Source organism: Salmo salar, chromosome 06 (genome assembly GCF_965601325.2).
Source record: "Salmo salar chromosome 06, fSalSal1, whole genome shotgun sequence".
NCBI classification, from domain to species: domain Eukaryota; kingdom Metazoa; phylum Chordata; class Actinopteri; order Salmoniformes; family Salmonidae; genus Salmo; species Salmo salar.
The window spans coordinates 62310875-62330582 of NC_138296.1; the positions used below are offsets into that span (position 1 = coordinate 62310875).

Below are 19708 nucleotides of genomic sequence, written 5' to 3' on the forward strand. Positions count from 1 at the left end.
TTTGCTCAAGCAATGTAAATTCACTTTCAATTACTATTGAATTCTACCCATGACCAGACCAGACCAGACCCCACAAAGGCTGGCCCACGTCGGGGAAAATGTAGGGAAAATGGCGCAGCACACCTTCTAAAAAAAGATTTGCATTCAAACTAGGGACTTTGTGGCTAATTGAGGAAAGCAGGTAATTCTGTTAATAGATTATGCATGTATGAACTACACATTGAAACATCCAGCTCAAAGCGGGAGGTTTAAAAAAAAGTGTAGTAGTCGCCAAAGTTCCAGAGCATGTCTTTATGTAGATAAACAGTGGAATCTATTAAAAAGACAACTTGGCCATGGCCATTTCACATGTCTGTTTCCACCAAAGTAATTCTTCACAGCAGAACAGACAGAGGGCATCAGGAAATAACAAAATAATATAAAACTTCTTCACGGTCAATGGCGTAGCAGTAAAGTTATTGTTTTCATCTTCCGACAGTAAACCCACAGGACGGGCTTGGTGGAGAAAGAAATGGATCAATCTTTCATAAAAACATCTGAGTGGTTACTGTGGAAATGTGGGCTTTTTGTTTACTACCGGTTTCTGGCCCTGTAAAAGCCCCCCGTGGATCTACCTGTCTGGGAGCAACAGATGTGGATTTGGGAGCAAATGAGCCCCGCCTTCTAAAATGAATCCCCTGGCCTGTGTAAACAGGTCATCAATGCCTGTCACATAATTGCAACATTGACCAGAACAAATGGAGACACAGGGTGCTGCTGTTGACTGTAATTGCAATCTTTTAGACGGGAAATGGCAAATTGCTCCTCTGATCATTAACTACCAGCCGGGAGAGGGGGGGGGGGGGTAGAGGAAAAAAACACACTCAGGCCCATGAACATAATTATAAAGACATATTGGGAAGCAGAGGCAGGGGACTGGTATGGGCTCTGGAGTAGATTAGATGGTGAACAGATCTGGGCTTTTCACAATCCTCCAGATTGAACATTCTCAGTGTGGCCAGTGGGGGTCTGGAAGGGAGACTTGCATGTGCACGTGCAAGCATGTGTTCTTGAGTGCATAAATGCAGACTCTAAGACAGGTCCTTCCTGTATTTACCTAGCAACGCTCCAGTACTTACTTGTACAGGCCACAGAGGGCGGGTCCGAGAGTCCCCGGTAGTAGCCGTCCTCACAGTCGCAGCGCCACGAGCCCTCCCGATCATTGTAGCTGTGTGCTGGGCAGCGCGAACACTGCAGGTCCTGGGACGAGGACTTGTAGAACCCACGGCCACATGCTATAATCAGAGAAAGAAGGGAAGGGAAGGGAAGGGAAGGGAAGGGAAGGGAAGGGAAGGGAAGGGAAGGGAAGGGAAGGGAAGGGAAGGGAAGGGGGGGGAAGGGAAGGGGGGGGGTTTGGTTCACACTTGAATTCCCAGAAAAGAGAAAGGGCATGATAGAACAGAGAATTACACTTTTGTTCACATCACAGAACAGCTGGTGTTCGGATCAACCTGCCCCTCTGGCTTCATCAACCAGCTTAACAAACCCCAGTTAAAAACGCATCACCAATATCACCATGTCAAAGCCTGCACTGGATGAGGAAAAATGACTGCTTATTAACCTGAGAGGGAAAATAGGGCTATTTCTGTTCTGTTTTTTATCCCCCGGTCAGTAAATAAATACGTGTTTTGTTTATCAAAGCCCAGTCTGTGCGGGAGTGCTGTCCTAGTCAGGCATACAGTGCTAAGTGAGGTGTGAATAGAGAAAACAGACAAGGTTGTAGAAACCCTTCATGGATTATTTGAGCGTTTCAGCTTCGTGAATATGCTCGTATGCCAGGGATAAGAGACAAGTGTATGAATGATTCCCTGCTGGTCACATGGCTGTTTTTTGGTTGAGCATGTCACATGACCTGGATTTGAAACTTTAAGCCTTTTCCAGAAATGAGAATTACGCCCCAAAAAAAGGAAAGCGTTTGTCTGAGGATGGCGCTGGACCATCTGACATAAAAAGAAAAGAAGAAAGTTTGATGAAAGTAAAGTTTAAAATCCAGGTCACGCGACACGATCAACCAAACAACAGGCCCTAGCGATGAGTTAACTCAGCCACTTGTGAGTTATTAGGGATCATTGTTTCACGCAACAAGCCAAACACTAAATCTGGAGGGGGAAAAAACAGGGACAGTAACTGACAGAAATGCAGCAATAATGAAAAAGAAAATTCCTGTACAACAAATGAAACGATTCATACAGAGGGCTTTGTGAATCACATGCGTGATCCAAATTCACTTTTAAGCATGAGTGAATAGGGAAATGTCTATTTTGGGTTTGGCTTTTTTAGTCTCAACACTTCAAGACAAGTAAGCCACAGTGACCCGCTGTTAGTGGAAAATCCAACGCTAAGCCTTGTGGAGAAATAAAACCTCAATCTAGGCCACATGATTTCTGTTCCAATCTGCAAAGGAATCTATATGCCTGTAAATAGCTCTGCATACAAACTATCAAATTATACAAAACATTTATTTTACATGAGCTGCTGGGGAAACGGGCAAAGTGTTTTTATACCGAGGTCCCCCGTTTCACATCTCCGTTACACTCTTTTTTTCGGAGGTTCAGAATCTTGCCGTACTTCTGTGACAGGTCTAAAATAGAGAGGATAAAGGAACCTGGCTTCCCCTCATTCTAACACCTCCGCAGCGCAAGGAGGAGACCGAGGGACGGGGTATCCCCATTTCAGCAACATGAAAGCCCTGTCACTCTCTATTTATCTCACCGCACTAGCCTCGTGAAACAAGACCTTTTTCGGAGAGGGGAAAAATAGATGATTTTATCTCTAATACTTCCTTACCTGAGAACGGCAGTAATTGAAAACAGGGTTTTAAAAGCTGTGAGAGAGGCGCCTTGTGATGGGAGCTGTGTGCTGCCTACCGAAACATATTAATCACACAAATTCTCATGTACCAATCCACCATAACGTTAGACATTAAGTGCAAACAATGTACCTACACATATATACCCACACCTAATGCACCATACCACTCTCTGATAAGACTACGTAAATATTCACATACGTTAGCGTGTGCCTGTGATAACACAGAGCAGTCCATTTGCAGAATGTTCAAGATTGGTCAGCGGTGCTGTTTGAAAGGCTGCTCTCTCCTCTCCCACTACGCATGGCTGTTTAAACACTCTGATAAGCCAGCGTGTCTGTTTGCCTTTGGGTTTGGGTAGTGGTGCTCCGCTGGGTGGCCAGCAGTGTTGAGGGGAGGCCCAGCTCTCTCCCATTGCTACTGCCACTCTGCCTGCCTGGCTCTCAGGCATCCAAACTGAGTCTCCAGATTAGTGCTATCTCAGCCACTGGAACAACAGGGCTTTCAGAAGTAAACAGTACTCCAAGTTAAAGTTCCCATGCAAAAATATGGTTTATTTCCCGTTTCTTTTTTTTTCATGATGGCCCCTGTGTTTATCAATGTGTCTGACCGGCTGTTTACAGAAGCAACGAGGCGGCAAAGTAGGGCATCAAATCAAACAGCTGTGTGACATGGGTAACCATTTTTCTGGGCTCGCCTTGGCTCTCCCTCTCCCGTGCTCTCTCACAGTGCACTGAGTGACAAGGGCAAACACAGCCATCCCAGAGCCTGCATTCCTGTCCAAGCAGCACAGACGCTCTTGGCCAGTTCCTGGTCTTGGCATCATCAGCTGAAAACACACTCTTTAACAGAGATGTTGAAGCATTAGATGAAAGCGTGTGATAGTGAGTGATTTTTTTCCCCTCGTCTTTCCTTTGCAGCAACATATTTCTTCAGAGGGGGGAGAAAAAAAACGCCGCCGCATAATTACCCTGAGTTCACTCTCTAGTGCTTGTCTGTAATATCAGGGCAAACCTGGCGCGCCTCTCGTACAGTACTTGAGAACTTCGCTAACAAAGTGTTACACTGACAGCGAAACCCATTAGAACCCTGTACGTGTCCCCTGACTCACGATAATCCCTAGCACACCCTAGATTGATCACATCCAGCAGACAAACGTATAATTACACGCATGTGAGGGGGAAAAAGTACATAGTGACAATTTAAAAAGGCCCTTCAACACCACTCAGATGAAGGCTAATACGCTTGTGCTCGTTGACACAGGCGAGGGGGAGAAAAACGCAGAAAACACCAGCCTCATTTACACTACACTGCGAATAGAGCCGGTCCTTAGAGAACAGGGCTGAGGTTGAGCAGAGAGAGCGAGGGAGGGAGGGAGGAAGAAAATACAAATCTGACATTCCACCCCGCTCCTTAGCGAGGAGTAACAGAGCCAGCATCTGTAATTTTCCTTCCAGTGGTCAAACGCTCTCATTCAGCGATGGGGGAAAAACAGTGTGCAGTCAGCGTTTTTATGCACCACACTGATAGAACAGAAAAGGCCTCAGTTAGGAATGACTATGGCCCGACTCACTCTATCTCTTCTGAGGACGTTTAAATCACTCTCCACATTGTGTGAGACAACGAGAGGATAAAACAAGAAGCCGTTATCTGGAACAGACACACACTAAGAGACGAAATTCTCAATATTTATTTTTCCTCCGAGTCTGGCTTCTTAACATTTTTGAATTGCATCCAGACAGCGGCTCTCACTGTTTGGCGATTAAATGACAATCTGGATAAAGGACACGGAGGCGGAAAAAAGGGAAGAGGATGGATGAGATTCCTGCGTTGACATTTTGTGACAGGCTGACATATCGCTTCCTGTGGCCTTACCAGACGATAATTATTCCTAATGTCCCGGCGCAATGGCACTTGAACTGTATTTCCTGCGTTTAATCTTCCACTTAGATTGACAGTTTGCATTTCATTTCGACTTCTAGCTAGTGTTACCATTACGGAAAAGCAAAGGTTTTACCTTTGTTTTAGAGAGTCGGTGAAATATGTAAACAACCCTCTTCCACTTCCCAATTAACCCTCGCAACTAATCAGGTTCTCCTTATCAACTATTGAGGACAGAGGGGACTTCAGGGTCTTAATAGGCTAGAAGTAATATAGAGTTTCACCACATCTGCCTCATTGTACTATGGTAGAGGTTCAGAGGGACAGGCGTAGCCCCTAGAAGTAGTACAAGTAATCCTGCCTCGGATGAGAGTGGGGGGGAATGGTGCTGGTGGTGATGGTGAGTGTTGTGCTCCAGCTCTCCTGGCCAACAGTGCGATGAGATGGACTAGTGTGTGCCAGTCTGTCTCCATGGCCTGCCGTGATGAGCCCTGTCAGAGCCGGGCCTCCCCCCTGGCCACCCTCCCATCAAGCTTGATTATGTGTTAAATCCGCATGCGTGTCTTTCAGGATGGATGTGGAAAGAATGCAAGAGTCGGCCGGCCGGCAAGCGGAGAGGAGCGGAGGCTAAAGAGGCCCGGCGAGAGAGAGAGCAGCGTGGAGAGATAGCACGCCATTAGAGTGATAAAGGAGGCCGAGGGAGAGAACTGCAGTCGACAGGACCAACAGGCAGGCCAGGCTCTGCTCACTGATGAATGCCAGGTGGAGCGGGTCAAACGCGATAAAGGAAACAGTTTATTTTCTTATTTCAAAACGCCGTTGCCTTTCCTTAAACAGTCTCCGTCGCCACCGCCACCGCTACGATAGGGAAATGTCCTTATAAATATCAACTATAAACACAGGCCCCGCGAAGGATGGGATTCTAGTCTACGCTGCTTTTTATTAATCCATTTCCTCCGGGTGTCTTTCTCTCCTTCCTTGTTTTGCTTGTTCTGACCTCGGTGCTCAGTTGTCTGGCTAGACAGCATAAACACATCTACCTCCTATTCTCTCTGCTAGACATTGTTTCATCAACTCCATTATACTGCTAACTCAATGTTAATATTACCAGGGACATTCTTTGCCAGTCATTTTTTTTTTAAAACGTCCTGTTTCTAAATGTTCACAGAGCCACGACATTCTATTTCGGAATCATTGCTTTAGATCCATGTTTGGGTTTTAACTTCTAAAGCATAACTAAGCAATAAGGCACGTGGGGGTGTTGTATATGGCCAATAAACCATGGCTAAGGGCTGTTCTTAGGTGCGACGCAACCCAGAGGTTGTTGCTATTATAAACTGGTTACCAACATAATTAGAGCAGTAAAGATAAATGTTTTGTCATACCCGTAGTATACGGTCTGACATACCATGGCTGTCAGTCAATCAGCATTCAGGACTCGAACCACCCAGTTCATAATATACAATTATGACCGTGACACTGTGTTGTAGCTGGAAAGGGATGCCAATAGCTCTGGAGAAGCTGATTTCTTATGCATTACTTAACATTGGCTACAGGGTGTATACTGTGTGGCTTAGATGTAACTTGTGTGCTTGCCTCAGTAAATAGTATGTGTGCACATCCATCAAGCTCTGTTTACTGACATGTTATGTACGCTACACTCTCTTTTATATGCTAATGAAATTTTGTTTCACTGCGTCCGCCTAGCAACAGGTGTTTTTACACTTTTCCACCTCTGTGAGGAAAACAATATTCAGGTAGCCTACTGCACTTTCTATTAAATCTCCCTTTTTTTATCTATAAAGAAAGAAAAGAAAGGGAAGCTAAGCTGAACAACTGGGCTTTTTCCCTGAGACATGTTAATCTTTCACCTTTGAAAGGCGAGGCGCCTAACCAGCTCCTGGAAACAGTGGCACAACACACACAGAAGTGGAGGGAGACAGAACTGAGACCCTGCTGGAACTCTCTACGCAGGGGACGCAAATTTAGTTTGAATGTCTAACCCCTTCCAAACAAGCTACTTTCAAACACCTACACCTCCTGTGGGCTTTAGATGGGGGGTAGACAAGGCTACAGTGAGCGAAAAACTACAAAATGTTCAGATTAAGAGTCTTAGCTAGAAAGAACCAGATTAAATGGTTAAAACACCTAAAACTATCATATTGTCGATAATTCTTTCCACATAGGCCCACCACGCACAGCTGGATTGGCTGGCTTGGCACATCCAGACAACTGCTCCATTCATCGGTGCTAACTGTGCTTAGGGGGAGATAAGTAGCTTTACCATGAGAAACAAAGAGAAGATTAGCATTCCCTTACACTGTGTTAGAGGGCGCACTCCCTGAGGAAGTGTCTGGTTAGATGTACCGAGCTAAGATCAAAACTATCCTACCAATTTTTTATTTTTTTTAAATCTATTCTGTTCTGGCTAACCAGACATTCCATATAATTGAAGTCTTAAAGTATTTGGGTTATAGAATTAAAAATATACACATCATTGGGAATGAAATCTAACAGGGAAATATGGTTTCAATTTCACAGCAAAATGAACTGATTTAAATGATTTAGGCCTCTGATTTAGGCCCAGTGCAGTAAAAAAATAAAAAAAATAAAAATATCATGGGTTTTATATATATTTCCAAATTATGGAATAATACTGTGAAATTGTGAAAATTATGATAATACACTTTTAATGTAAGAGCTGTTTGAAAAGACCGCCTGAAATTTCCACCTGTTTTGGTGGGAGGGAGTTTTGGCCTTCCATGCAGTACATTAGTTAATAGACCAATAAGTAAGAGAGTTCTAAACCTCTCTACCAATAACAGCTAATTTTCTGTTTTCCCCTGCCCACTCAGACCACTCCCACACAGTCCTAGCAAAATTCTTGCTTGAGAAATTGCTCTTTGCTAAGAAGCCATTTTTCTTTCTTTTTGAAGCTTTTAATTGAAAACAATCACTGCAAGGTGCTTAATTGTTACCCAGAAGTTATTTGATATTGGATCTTTAAGTAAAATAGCAGGGCAATCTAATTACTACTGAATACATTATATTTCTGACAGTCCCATTTGTGTTGGCTCCACTTTGTCATCCGTAGTACCAAAGGAAGTCTCTTTAGCCCCGCTTGTAATTGTTCATGTGTTAAACCTAAAGCCAAGACATATATGTTAAAATGATGTCTTAGAAGAGAACGTATTGTATCGGCTGTGTTGATAATCATGCCAGCACATCCAATTCAATAATCAATATGTACCGTCGTTTTGGTAAATGTCGCAGCAGTTACAAAAGTCACATGATAGGTGTGAAGAAAACATAACATCATTTACTTATAACCAGTTCATAACTAGTTTCCAAACTTTTCAAAAGACATCTGCTCCTAATGCATTACAGCCTGCGCTGCTGCATGTTGTCAGAAATACAAATAAGCAACAATAAACTCCAGCACCTGTTTCCTCCCTCAGCTTTCATATTGATTTACTGCATGGATCTGCAGATGGAAAATGAAGGATGTTATCACATTAAATCAATTATATTACTGAATTTATAGCTCTGGTCCCGCCTGAGCAGAAACTGAACATTGCGTCCGTACAAAACGAAAGCCTCTTCCAGAGAAAGAGAGAGGTCTTCACTTCTTTAATTCATCATGCAGGGTAAAGGCTTTCCAAATGACTTTCCAGTGACATGGAAAATGTCCCTGCCTAATCGTCTTTTATTTAGTTCATTTAACTCGCATGGCGACGGGAGAGAAAAGTCTTAAGGGCAGCTAGGCCGTGCAGCTACATTTTAATGGAGGATGTGGTCAGCTCTGAGAGGACCTCTGCTGAAAGACTTCTAAGGAAAGGAGAAGAGACTGTGCTGCTCTGGAGATAAAAGCAGTGGGCCAAAGGTTTACCCAGACCCAAAGCCCCCTGCAGCCACAACGAATCAGCACTCAAAATGTCCCCAGTCAGCAACTAAGCATTATATCCAGATTGTGCCAATGCTCCCCACTCTCTTCCACCCCACCCACCCCACTCCAATCCCCATGGTCCCACTACTGTGACAGAAAGGACTGAAACACAGGGACAATGTCAAACCAGTCGCTAGTTTCCCCACCGCGGTCCAGCCCCCGTGGCCTCCAGTGACACAAAGGTGTCCGTTTTCCCTCAGATGGCCGTGCTGCCGTGCACGCTGCTCCAGAGACAGCCAGGGCCCCTCAGGAGGCCAAGAGAACCATCGATCAAGATTTGACAACCAACTACACCAAATCTAAACCCAGTTCCTGTCCTGACAACCAACCACACCAAATATATACCCAGTTCCTGTCCTGACAACCAACCACACCAAATATATACCCAGTTCCTGTCCTGACAACCAACCACACTAAATCTAAACCCAGTTCCTGTCCTGACAACCAACCACACCAAATATATACCCAGTTCCTGTCCTGACAACCAACCACACAAAATCTAAACCCAGTTCCTGTCCTGACAACCAACCACACCAAATATATACCCAGTTCCTGTCCTAACAACCAACCACACCAAATATATACCCAGTTCCTGTCCGTGGCCGCTCCAGTTCAAACAAATGCTAATCACAAGTTTATGGATTATAATTATCATGATAATTAGAACAAACTTGCTTTTTTGCATCTGAACAAGCAGTATCACTGAGATGCTTTGCTTACGTGAGCAGATAAAATTATGTGGAGTGGGGAAAAACAGACGCCTTGAGTCAAAAATACATGATCTGTTTTATAATTTTTTATAACTTGCTTAAATGTTTTATTTGGTAATAACCTAGCACAGAAACACACTCATTGCCTGCCTCACAAAGTAGCTTGTATTCCTCTGTGCAGTGCTTTTGCTCTTTGTAACCCCTAGTTATGAGAAAAGGGCAGTTTCTTCTGCTTCTCATTAGTATAAAGTAGCATAGTTCCTTCCTCTGAGAAATGTAAAGAGCACAAAATGGTTTAAATTGTGAATTTGGAGTGCTATTGAATTGTACATTTGGACAGTTAACAGGGTATTCATTTTAATGTTGGATCCAATGTCTCTCCCTTTTAAATATATACTACCACTTCCGAATGAGAAATAAAATAATACAAAATTAAACTTTTCCCTGGATATCAAGTCTCCTAGCTGCACAATGCTGCCAGGCCTGACATTCTGCAGGAACGTCCACATGTCAAATTAAATACAAAGGCCTCGTTTTCCTAACAAAAAGGTTTTACTGGGCTCACTCTTTTCCATTCATTTTGGTTTGGTAAATATTTGTTTCAAAGTCATATGCAAAACTAGAATAGCCGATATGCATCGATTCACATGATTATAGGCCTTAATCTAACATTAATGCATATTGGGTTAGGGCAATATCAAACGAAAAGAAAACTCTATTATCTTTCATGTTTGCTCCTGCTGTTTGTCATTCTTGCAGATATTATATCTATAGATAAAAGTGGATATAATGAGGGTATAAAATCCACACCTAAAAGTATCCGGTATAAGTCTCCCCGCAGACAAAACGTTGTTGCTCGCTTGCTGCCTGGTCATTGGTAAAAGGTTTTTCTTTCACCTCGCTTGATAAGCTGCTGGAACTAACTCATGTTCATATGATTAGAAATCAGAGAGTAAAACATAAACCGCTTAAAACTTGTCGGGACACACCAACGTGTCCAGAAGACACTAACAGATTACATTTATTTAACCCCTTCGCTGAATAACTGTTAATCAAATGGGGCAAAATCAAATATATTATCCCTCTAGTAAGCACACTTTGAGTCATGCTAGTTCAAAATGGAGAGTTCAAACTGACACACATTAATCATCTATAGATGTGTCACTAAATAAGAGCTGTCAGGCCAAATTAGAGACCCAAGTTGAATTTCATGAATAGACAGAAGCCTAGTAAACATTCTCTGTTTTGAAGCAAACAAAGACAACGAGGAGAGGTATGTGGGTAGACATTGTTGACCCTGAAATGGAGACCTTTGCTATTTTGTGTCAGATTGTGTTATTTCCAATGTGACACCGGGGTCTCTCATTGGCTATGCATAAGGTCAGGGAATATTAACTTCCTTTACACACGGCTACAAACAAGGACGGGCTGGACAATGGAGGCCTGCCTCTTGCGCTTAGTAACGTGAGTGCCCTGGATGACAGGACACTGCCAAGATGGAAGATGGATGATCGCAGCAGATGACCCTTGGTCATCAAAAGAGTCACCTCTCCGGCTCCCTCTCTCCGCACAACAATAGCCCCTTCCCCGTGCCTCAGCAGTCCTCATCTCCACTTGCACTAACAGGTTCAGACACCTCCATCGATCCCCAGTTCTATACCTCTTGAGATTGCGGGCTTTACTTCTCTTTGGCTATCTAAACTGTGGCACAGATGTCTTTTTTTTGTAATTGCTCAGCCGCTGACTCTTGGGAGGCATGCGATCGGACAGGCGAACACGATGTCAGAAGACAACGTCGTGCCATTTAGTGGTACTGTCCCTGTGGGTGAAAGTGATATGTGACTGGGCCCGGGGTCTTAGCACCTAGCCGTGTGTCAGGGAGGGCCTTGTCTGTTGTCAGCGAGGCTCTCTCCTCTGGGAGCTCTGCAGACTGGTGGCTCTGCACTTCAATCTTCCTTTAAGAGGAAAATCAATAACTTATTACATAAGCTCACACTTTTTCCCACTTAAACCCAGAGCAGGCAGAGGGGGGACTCAAAAATGTGCTTGGAAGTGCTCTGTAGCATGAAAGCCTAGTGGTTTTGTTTCCCAGTGACTTGTTCTCCTTGTGCAAAACAGGCACATGCTCTATTACACAGTAACTATACATTTGGGGTGTGTAAATAGGTGAGGGTGTTTACTATCTACGTGTCTCTCCAGCTACTAACAAAACAAGCATTACAATCTCCATCAAAATGAACAATAATATCCCAAGCTTGGTAAACATGTATAAGCCTACATACTATTTAGATGAATCCGCCCCAAAATACAAAACAAATTCATTTTCAGATTCGATGTAAGCTGTCGACCATGTTTGTGTTCAAAAGCAATAGATACAATGGCACATCTGTGCCTATATCACTGTGCTACCTGCCAGGTCAAACAAAAAAAACTGGAACAACCCTGAAGCTGTGAAAGAATGCAGCTATTTACAGGAACTTAGCCAACACTGGCGGTGACAAGACTAACCACAATCTATCACCAAATTATTTCAATCTTGAGTGATTTAAATCCAGTTGCGTCTCCTGGGGATTCCTTGTGTGCCGTTATTTGCATAATTAAGCTTGGTAGCGGTTACAAAGGACAGCCATTTGGAGCATTAAATTCACACCTTATCAATCAGGAGGAGCGTCAAGATGCATGAGGTCCCCTGACTCCTGGCTTCCTTTGAAATGCTAAGTAGTTGCCTGGGCCTGGAGCTGGGCTGGGGCCTCTCTCCCCTCCACACAGACACACCTTGGCTTCTGTGGTCAACCCCAACACAGCTAGGTCCTTCCCTCAGGGGCCTCGGCCCATCAATCAGCCCCAGACTAACTCCTGTCTGACTTCCTCCTGTCTGACTTCCTGACACCCCAAGATGGATGCCATCGGTGTCTGCAGGATGCTAAATCCTTTCATTAATTCTCTTGTTAGCATGTAGCGATAGCGCTGGGATAAGTTTGTGTTTTTATCTGTTTACTTGAGGTACCAGGCCTTTCACACTGGAGAAATAGTTGAGCAGGTCAATAGTTAATCCGTTTTCAGGATAGGTTGCTAAAAAGGGCAACTCCGACACTTTTAACATTTGGGTTGCTATAATGAAGTATTTAGCAATGTCCTACACAGTTTTAGTGTATATCATGATTTCATGTATATTGACTCTTTAGTGATGAGGAGGATCCCTGAGATGACGAATAAAATCTGTAGTTTTTTTGATAATTGTGGGACTCCCTGCTATATGTTGCTCTGGTTGTCTAATAACATCTGGAAATATTTCAAACAGACGCTCAAAAATCTAATGACATTTTCAGCCTGCTTACTCCAATATACTTCTGTTGTTCAAGGCTCAAAGTCCCATGATTCCATTCTGCAAAACCACTCCCACCATCCCTGATGAAGTTGCGTGGACATATATTTTTATGGTTACTGCTATCTGGGATCCTTGGGACGTCACTACCATGAACCCTAACCTTAACCCCTATCCTTACCCTAACCTTAACCCTTAACTTAACCATTTTAAATGTCAACTTCAATGGGGTAGGCACATCCCAAGGATCACTAATTGTAAGGAACATATTTTCGTATCAAATTACTTGTTAACTTTTTTTATTAGTTCCAATAGGTCTTCAGTGTTGTTGGATGGTTGCTTGGACAGTTCTTAAGGTTGTATTTGGCTTCTTTTTTAAAACACTTTATTTCAGATGCAGCAGGGTTAGCTATGTAGCTAGCTAGCATTGCTAATATTAGCACCAAAGATACAGGTTTCAAGCATGAGAGACTACGATTCCGTAGTGATGTGCCTGTACATTTCATAACACGTCTGCATGTTTTTTGACTGTTGTTTAAGACAGTCACTAAGATTAAACTTGGCTGTAATTGTTGTAAACACTATTATTTCTGATATAGCAGTCGGGTTAGCTAACTATCAGACACGGTAACTTAGGGTTAGCAATCATTAGAATCTAAATTAGAATTATTTTTGAGTGTAATGCAATTTATTGGTGACAATGTCATGAACATATATTCAGCATGATATTCATGCAAACATTATAATATATTTACAACCCAAATAGTAAAGTGAAATGGACTCAACTTATGACATAAGTTTCGTCTGGGCTTGCTAGAAAACTAAACTAACTGAAGATTGGCGGAGCATTGCATCTTGGGAGATGAAATGCACTCTGGGAATTATAGTATACTGTATATGAGGGCAATGCCGATGATTTTTTTAAAAATTTAAAAAGGAATTGTGCAGTATGACTAACAAAAGCGATAGAAAATGTATATAAAATCTTACAGTTGTGCATTTATTCTAACATCATAATAACTGGTTATAAAGTGGTGGAATTGTCCTTTAACAACATAATTATGTGATTATGTATTAAAATTGGACAACATACAGGTCAATAGTTATTCAGCTCTCAGGAGTTGGTTGCTTAGGAACAATTATGTGATGTGTTAAAATTTGAAAACACATTCCTGGGGTTCGAGAACAACTCAGGAAAAAAACACAAGGGCCCTCTCTTTCTCAAAATGACTCAGTGGCTCCATTTCAGTGAGTGGGCCACTGCTGAACAGAACCTGAAAATGAATGCCTACTATTTTAACACCACACACTTCTATGCAAATAAACCCTGCGCACGCTGCAGGACACTTCAAATGGGCCTTTTTCAAAACCCACAACACTGAATCTCGTAACACTGGGAGAGAGAGAAAGACAGGCATTTATAGTGCTGCAGATTGCCACACAAAGAGTTAAAGAGAGACAGAGACAGGGAGGGAGAGGACTGAAAGACATGCAGCCCTTCTCCAGTGACGGTGATGAATGAGTGGATCACAACACGTTTTGGAGGAGGCCGCTGCATCCACAGAGGGGGGCTGCTAGTCCTCGAATGACATGACTGACAGCTCAACTCACTTGCTCCTCCTTCAACCTTCTCCTCGATATATCACAGACGGCCATTTTATAGTTGGGGGATACTGTAGATATTGAAAATGGGACAGTGAGGGAATGTATGAGGGAATGTGTATCTATGATCTATATAGGAAGGCGCAGTATCCCGATCAGGAAGCTAAAAGAGAGGCCTGGGTAAAGACTGTATGAAATCCAACGCAAGTACTTTAGCTGTACTGTTGTAGGGCAATGGCCTGCAGGATAAGCTAGTCGTGGTTACAAAGGACAAAAACATCTTCCATTCTAGGCCCCATTGCAGTGGTGTTCAACCGATGGAAAACTTTAGTATTTTCCCCTTTGATTTGCTCCAGAGGAAACCCCTGAATGGGCAGTTTAATATCACCACATATCTGAGAAGCTGCTGATGCTGCAGTATGATGTTCATTTTATTTAGATTAACTACCCCATAATACAATAGCCAACCATGCCCCAATCGAAATAAATCTCTTATAAAGTTAAGGACAATTTTTTTTTTTTTTGGATCCGTTCATTGCCTGGAATGGGCAACAGTTCAGTTCAAGCAGACCATGTGCACAATGCTTTACAAGCAGAAGAGCAGGCATAAGCAGGCATTTTTTAGACAAAGCTTTTATACTATATGCTACATTGTTTGCTCCTTTGGAAGTGAATCAGAAAATGGCCCAAATTGCTTTTTAATGTAGCTTTTGTCCCTGGGGCAGAATTGCACAGCTACTTACCAAAATAACATAAACAACACCAGAAAAAAAGATTCCTGGGTGTTGAACGAGCTCTACCACATTTGAGGGAACATAACTCAAGAGGCAATTTTTGTTTCTGATAATATCACCTAAGTACACTTCACAGGGTAGAGGGTATATGCCTAACACGCTGGTGAAGGACCATGTTTGGCAGTAGTGGCCTGAAAGTGGCTAGCCTACTTGGACTTCTAATTTGTGCTGAGAAACATTCCCTTTAATTATTACTTGTCAATACCCCTCATAAGCTGCTTTGATGGACCTTGTGAGGGGGGACATTTTTTTGGCTGACAAGACAGGGCACTTAAGCTATGTGACCTAAGCAGTTCTCCTTTAATCCAATGTGATTTTTATCTTACAAGTCAGGTGGCCACTGAAAATAATCCTTTGTGCAATTATAGTGACATAAAGCATTTTAATGCTAATTGCAGAGGCTTGGTGCTAGGACCAAACAACACAGCCAAGCTTGACTGTAATTGCGTTTCCTGTTATGGCCCTTCATAAATATCCTGGGGCCTAAATGCCACAGTATGGCGGCTATTTGTTTCCCTTTCTGTCAGGGTCGTTTGGATTGGGCAGAGGGATACTGAAATATTGGATGGACTTCCTTCAGACCTGTGTGTTCTGCAAGTGATTGCCTTGGCCAGAAGCCATCCATAGAGGTAAGTGCTCTTGCAGAGGAGTATTGCGCTAAACTGAAGTGCAAGTTATCATTTAATCCCAGTGTCAACAGAACCACGGATATAAATTAAGAGCCCGCTAATCAAACAATTAACATGGATTACAATTATAACACTGAGGATTTCTGGGCCTCCATACTTTATCCATCATTATTATTGCCTTCAAATCAGCTGCTTTAATTTTATTTGCCACCACAACTATTCAATGTGGCCTAACTTGTAATTTGCATGCTTTGCATAATTAAAAACTAAAATGCTCAACAGATTTTTTTTCTGGTGTTTAGGCATAGTATGGGTGATTCTGTGCGATAATGATTCAAAGGGAAAAAAACTATTCTAAACATGTACATTTGAATGAGGCACATTTTCTGCTTACCAATAAGTTTAATATTTCCCTAATTAAAACAATGTTTGGAGTTCAGTAATATTTCTCAATATTGCAAACTGACATTTTTTCAGAGGATGGAAAAAGTTATGCCACTAATGAAAACTGAGTATAGAGAGAATATATACAGCGAGGTTACTATACTATAACCGTACTCACGTTCACATGCATCGCCCTTCTGATGAAATCCCGCTTTACATATACATTTCCCTATAGGCACCAGCCATTCCCCCTCTGCGCTGCAGTGCATCTTGGGAGAGTTGTCGGCCTCCTCCTCGGCGTCACTGACACACATGCCCTCGACCTCGACCAGAGAAGAGAACTCTGATCCCGTCACTGTGTCTGGGAAAGTGGCCAGGTTCTCAATGATGGACCAGCACTTCTTGTAATAAACTTTGACAGAGACCAGAGCGATGCATGCCCCTACATCCTGGAATGCCAGGTAAAACCCTCGTCTGGACAGCGGCCCAATGATGCGCACTTCTGTATTCAGCTTCATCTTCCTCTCTCCCAGGTCCCCCTGGGTGAAGCTCTCGTCTGCTGCGATTGTGTCAATTTTCACATACTGGTTCTCTCGTATATTCCTGCCGACTTCCGAATCGGTTTCCTGATAATACAAGTTGAATGTCTCCTTGCACGTGCCCACCACACCGGGTAGACTGTTACAATCCCTCAAGGTGAACTTCAGTTCCACAAAAATCCTTTGGGCATCGCCCTTCTCTATCCAGCTAGTCCGAAGCCAGTTGTTCTGATTTGGCTCCATGACCTGACAAACCTGGTATGTGCGAATGGGGGTGTAGTTTTCATCCAACCCGCTGATCTCTTCCCACTAAAAAAGAACAGAGCACAAGTTTGGTAAATTTATATTGATTGGCTCTCATCAGCGATATATTTTTGCAATGAAATCAAAACCCAACGATGTAAATGACGGACGGTTTTTATGTCCTACTGTAGTATTGTTTCAACGCAGTGTCTTTGTATGTAATACATAGTAATGAAGTAGTGTATAAGCTGCACAAATGAATAATAAATGTGCATAAAGGTGGTGCAGCAAAATGTTATTCCAAGTACATAGGGAAAGACAAAACCTCCGTTATTGGAGCACTTTCTGAAAAATGTGTAATCCATTATGCTTTTAATCTATTTGGAAATGAGTTTGCAACTATTATACATAACCCATAAACGTATCACTGTTATTCTGAAATCAGGCCCAAAGAAATATTTAGAAATACTAACAGAAATTAACAGAGTAAATACAGTGCCTTCAGAAAGTATTCATAACCCTTGACTTATTCCACATTTTGTTGTGTTACAAAATAAATCTACACACAATTCCCATAATGACAAAGTAAAAACATGTTTTTAGAAATGTTTACAAATTTATTGAAAATGAAATACAGAAATAACTCATTTACATAAGTATTCACAGTCACATACATGTTAGAATCACCATTGGCAGTGATTACAGCTGTAGGTCTTTCTGGGTAAGTCTCTAAGAGCTTTCCACACCTGATTGTACAATATAATTTTTTTAATTATTCAAGCTCTGTCAAGTTGGTTGTTGATCACTGCTAGACAGCCATTTTAAAGTCTTGCCATATATTTTCAAGCTGATTCAAGTCAATCTCATCTTGGTAAGCAACTCTAGTGTATATTTGGCCTTGGGTTTTAGGATATTGTCCCACTGAAAGGTGAATTTGTCTCCCAGTGTCTCTAGGATTTTGCCTGTGCTTAGTTCTATTCCATTTATTTTTATCCTAAAAAAACTCGGTAGTCCTTGCCGATGACAAGCATACCCATAACATGATGAAGCCCCCACATGCTTGAAAATATGAATAGTGGTACTCAGTGATGGGTTGCGTTGGATTTGCCCCAAACATAAAGCTTTGTATTCAGGACAAACATTTAATTTCTTTGCCACATTTTTTGTACTTTTACTTTAGTGCCTTATTGCAAAAAAAAGATGCATGTTTCCTTCCTCTCTGGCAACTGAGTTAGGAAAGGCACCTGTATCTTTGTAGTGACTGGGTGTATTGATACACCATCCAAAGTGTAATTAATAACTTCACCAAGCTCAAAGGGATATTCAATATGCTCGACTGAGGGACCTTACAGATAATTGTAAGTCTTGGGTACAGAGATGATGTAGTCATTCAAAAATCATGTTAAACACTTTTATTGATTGAGTCCAAGCAACTTATTATGTGACTTATTAAGCAATATTTTTACTCCTGAACTTATTTAGGCTTGCCATAACAAAGGGGTTGAATACTTATTGACTGAAGACATTTCAGCTTTCCATTTGTAATTCATTTGTAAAAATGTCTAAAAACATCACTTTAACATTATGAGTTATTGTGTGTAGGCCAGTGACACAAAATCTCAATTTAATCAATTTCAAATTCAGGCTATAAGAAAACATCACGTGGAAAAAGTCAAGAGGTGTGAATACTTTCTGAAGGCACTGTAAGTATACGTAATAAGCATAAAAACAAATGATGGCTCAATTAAGATTACTTCCATACCTGACTTTCCAATCACATTACTGAATTTTGTATTTATTTTTTAAATGTTTTTATTTATGAAAATGTAAAAATATTTAGGGACAAGCTATTATGGAATGTTGACTTGAGGCCTAGGCTACATCAAAAACAAAATGAATATCTCTTCACTTAAATGCCACCCATCCAATAGATTTTCAGGACTGCTACTACTGACATCAATTAACATAAACAAACATCCCACCCAAATGGTCTTTGTTGAACTCAGTCCGACACTGTGGAAATTTGAAAAAGCTTGCCTCTGGATAGCATGGCTGTCAATTACCGAGAGGCACATATGCATGGTAATGAGTCAGCCAGATATAATTATACTGGACCGTGTTGAAATTTCCCATTCCAATTAGCCCTAGATTTTCCTCGTTAGTAGGCCTACAAAGCCCATTCCCGACACCAATAAAGAAAATCTGACTACGAGTTATGAGATAGTATGTCATAACTATTAGATAGTAAGTCATTATTATGAGATATATAAATCATAATTCTGAGATATATAAGTCATCATTCTGAGATATATAAGTCATAATCCTGAGATATGTAAGTCATAATTATGAGATAGTATGTCTGGATTATTGTCACGCCATTTTAAAGGGGCAATCTGGAATTCAAACAAAAACAAAAACAAAACGTACTCCCTGCCACTTTTTTTGGTAAACAGCTGAGGAATGGTGCAGGAGAAATGTAACCACTCTCATACATAGACGCAAGGACTCTCACATATGGAAGCAAGCACTGACCATCCATGATAGTTTAACCATGTTTTGAAGCTGTACCATTTTTGTTTACAATTACATTGTTTACAAACAATGGAGTAAAATAAGCATATATTTGGGGTTCTGATGGGGTAAGAACGTTGCTCATGCATTTCTAAGTTACATTCCTCAATAATAAATGGCTATACAGTATATTAATCATTTAAAAGTCAAAAAATGGATGTACCAATCCCAGATTGCCTCTTTCATTGAGGCACCAACTCGCATGAAAAAACGTTTCAATACATTAATATGGAACA

At 41.8% G+C, this 19708-nt stretch overlaps 1 protein-coding gene across 11 annotated transcripts in view; it reads right to left on the reverse strand.

Moving 5' to 3' along the window:
• The window catches only part of LOC106607720 (ephrin type-A receptor 7), a 75766-nt gene that overhangs the window by 53619 nt on the left and 2439 nt on the right, over positions 1-19708 (reverse strand). For all 11 annotated transcript variants that reach the window (XM_045720777.2, XM_014204984.3, XM_082976797.1 and 8 more), the window contains exons 3-4: positions 16298-16967; positions 1119-1274 (exon numbers count right to left, since the gene is read on the reverse strand). In XM_045720777.2, the coding sequence (XP_045576733.1) occupies positions 1119-1274; positions 16298-16967 (826 nt within the window). The remainder of the gene's footprint in view (positions 1-1118; positions 1275-16297; positions 16968-19708) is intronic.